Source organism: Priapulus caudatus, unplaced genomic scaffold (genome assembly GCF_000485595.1).
Source record: "Priapulus caudatus unplaced genomic scaffold, Priapulus_caudatus-5.0.1 Scaffold2677, whole genome shotgun sequence".
NCBI classification, from domain to species: domain Eukaryota; kingdom Metazoa; phylum Priapulida; class Priapulimorpha; order Priapulimorphida; family Priapulidae; genus Priapulus; species Priapulus caudatus.
In genome coordinates, this window is record NW_014579738.1 from 16,754 (window position 1) to 19,215 (window position 2,462).

The 2,462-nt window shown below is 51.5% G+C and overlaps 1 protein-coding gene across 1 annotated transcript in view; it reads left to right on the forward strand.

Moving 5' to 3' along the window:
- The window catches only part of LOC106818942 (Down syndrome cell adhesion molecule-like protein Dscam2), a 22,013-nt gene that overhangs the window by 1,182 nt on the left and 18,369 nt on the right, over positions 1–2,462 (forward strand). The window contains exon 2 of the mRNA XM_014823609.1: positions 402–731. Within this exon, the coding sequence (XP_014679095.1) occupies positions 402–731 (330 nt within the window). The remainder of the gene's footprint in view (positions 1–401; positions 732–2,462) is intronic.

Genomic DNA, 2,462 nt, shown 5'->3' on the forward strand with positions numbered 1-2,462 from the left:
GGCTTGTTTATAACTTCCGTCGCCATGTGCGCCGGTACAAATTAATACGGTATTATTACGGTATTATTACGCGTGTCAGCGGTCACTTCTATAGAACGGACACACATCCGCAAAGTTCATTTTTTACTGAAACAACAACGGTTAAAAAAAACGACAACAATAACCAACAACAGCGACAACAATAACAACAACAGCAACAACAACAACAACAACAATAATAATAATAATAATAATAATAATATAAGAACAAATTTAACAGCAACAACAACAACAATAACAACAACAATAATAATCATAATAGTAACAACAACAACAACAACAACAACAACAACAACAACAACAACAACAACCACCATCACCAACACCAATAACCGACGACCATCTTCCTCTATCGCTTGTAGTGACAACAGCCGCACGTGACGAGGTCTTCCGAGGTCCCATCATCGTCTCCGAACCGCCCTCTAGCGTTCTCTTCACGAACTCCACGGGCGTCTCTCTACCCTGCTACGCCTTCGGTCACCCGCCGCCGGAGATCCGCTGGTACGCCGCGGACGGTGGCGCCGTCGTGCAGGATATAGCCGGACTGCGACGAACGACCAGTAATGGGACGTTGGAGCTGGAACCGTTCGACACGCGCTACTACCGTGCCGACGTGCACGCGACCGTGTACCAGTGCACGGCGACGAACAGTGTCGGCGTGGTGCGCAGCCGACGCGTGCACGTACACGCAGGTGAGTGTTGCATGCGCGCGCGTACACGCGGGAGAGTGTTAGGGGTGTAAACGTACATGCGAGAGTGTTGGATGCGCGCGCGTACACGCGGGAGAGTGTTAGGGGTGTGAACGTACATGCGAGAGAGTGTTGGATGCGTGCACGTACACGCGAGAGTGTTGGATGCGTGCACGTACACGCGAGAGTGTTGGATGCGTGCACGTACACGCGAGAGTGTTGGATGCGTGCACGTACACGCGAGAGTGTTGGATGCGTGCACGTACACGCGAGAGTGTTGGATGCGTGCATGTACACGCGAGAGTGTTGGATGCGTGCACGTACACGCGAGAGTGTTGGATGCGTGCGCGTACACGCGGAAGAGTGTTGGATGCGTGCACGTACACGCGAGAGTGTTGGACGCGTGCGCGTACACGCGAGAGTGTTGGATGCGTGCACGTACACGCGAGAGTGTTGGATGCGTGCACGTACACGCGGGAGTGTTGGATGCGTGCACGTACACGCGAGAGTGTTGGATGCGTGCACGTACACGCGAGAGTGTTGGATGCGTGCACGTACACGCGAGAGTGTTGGATGCGTGCACGTACACGCGAGAGTGTTGGATGTGTGCACGTACACGCGAGAGTGTTGGATGTGTGCACGTACACGCGAGAGTGTTGGATGCGTGTTCACGCGGGAGAATGGTGGATGCGTGCGCGTACATGCATGCAGGTGAGTGTTGGGTGTGCGCGTATACGCGGGAGAGGGTCGGACGCGTGCACGTACACGCGAGAGAGGGTCGGACGCGTGCACGTACACGCGAGAGAGTGACGTATAGCTACGCGTGTGCGTACACGCGAACGTGTATACGTCCAGGCCGGCGTGTGCAAACCACGCACATGCGCCTAAGTCTACAGCTACGAGTCACATTGCGTGGCGTGTCGCCTTTCGAGTTTAGATTCGATATCAATGAACTGTACGCTGCTACACGTATAATAATAACAATGATTCATGCTCGCTGCACGAGTTATTATTTATAACTATTAACAAGTTTTCGGACGATTTTTCAAATTACGTTAAGAAAGCGCTAATGGAAACCGTAACCCTTGACAGCACGCAATATCGCAGTAGTTCGCTGTAGTTGTGTAGAATATTTCTGACGGTTTTTTTTTTCGCTGTGCGTAAGTGGGTGCATTTCTTCGCGTCGTGTCGCGAGAGAGCGAATGTATGAATTTCGAGTAATTGCGTCATCGTTATTAATGAAATTGCATTATGTTGCGCTAATGACGAAATATCTTAACTGCCGGGCAAACCCTACCAGCCTCTTCACTCTCTTTCGCTGTTGTTCGCTGTATTTATTTCTCGCGCTCGCTCTCGCTCTCTCTCTCTCTCTCTCGCTCTCTCTCTCTCTCTCTCTCTCTCTTTCTCTCTCTCTCTCTCTCTCTCTCTCTCTCTCTCTCTCTCTCTCTCCCTTCTCTCACTCTCGTCATTTCTCTCGGTCCTGTTCGGCACAACGTCCTCGTGTCTCGTTATATTAGTGAAATGCAGCGAGATCGATTAGTTAGCGAGTATAGACAGAGGCTAGTAGCGATGGTAAGCTGGAATTCTACACCACGAAATGACGCGGGTTGCTGTCAGAAATCGCACGTACGCGCTGCGTGTAATTCGTACCACACGTAATGCGGACTCATTGCGTCTGTCTGTGTCTCCAGGGTCCCCCCCACCTTTCTACTACCCCCTTTTTATAACCACCCC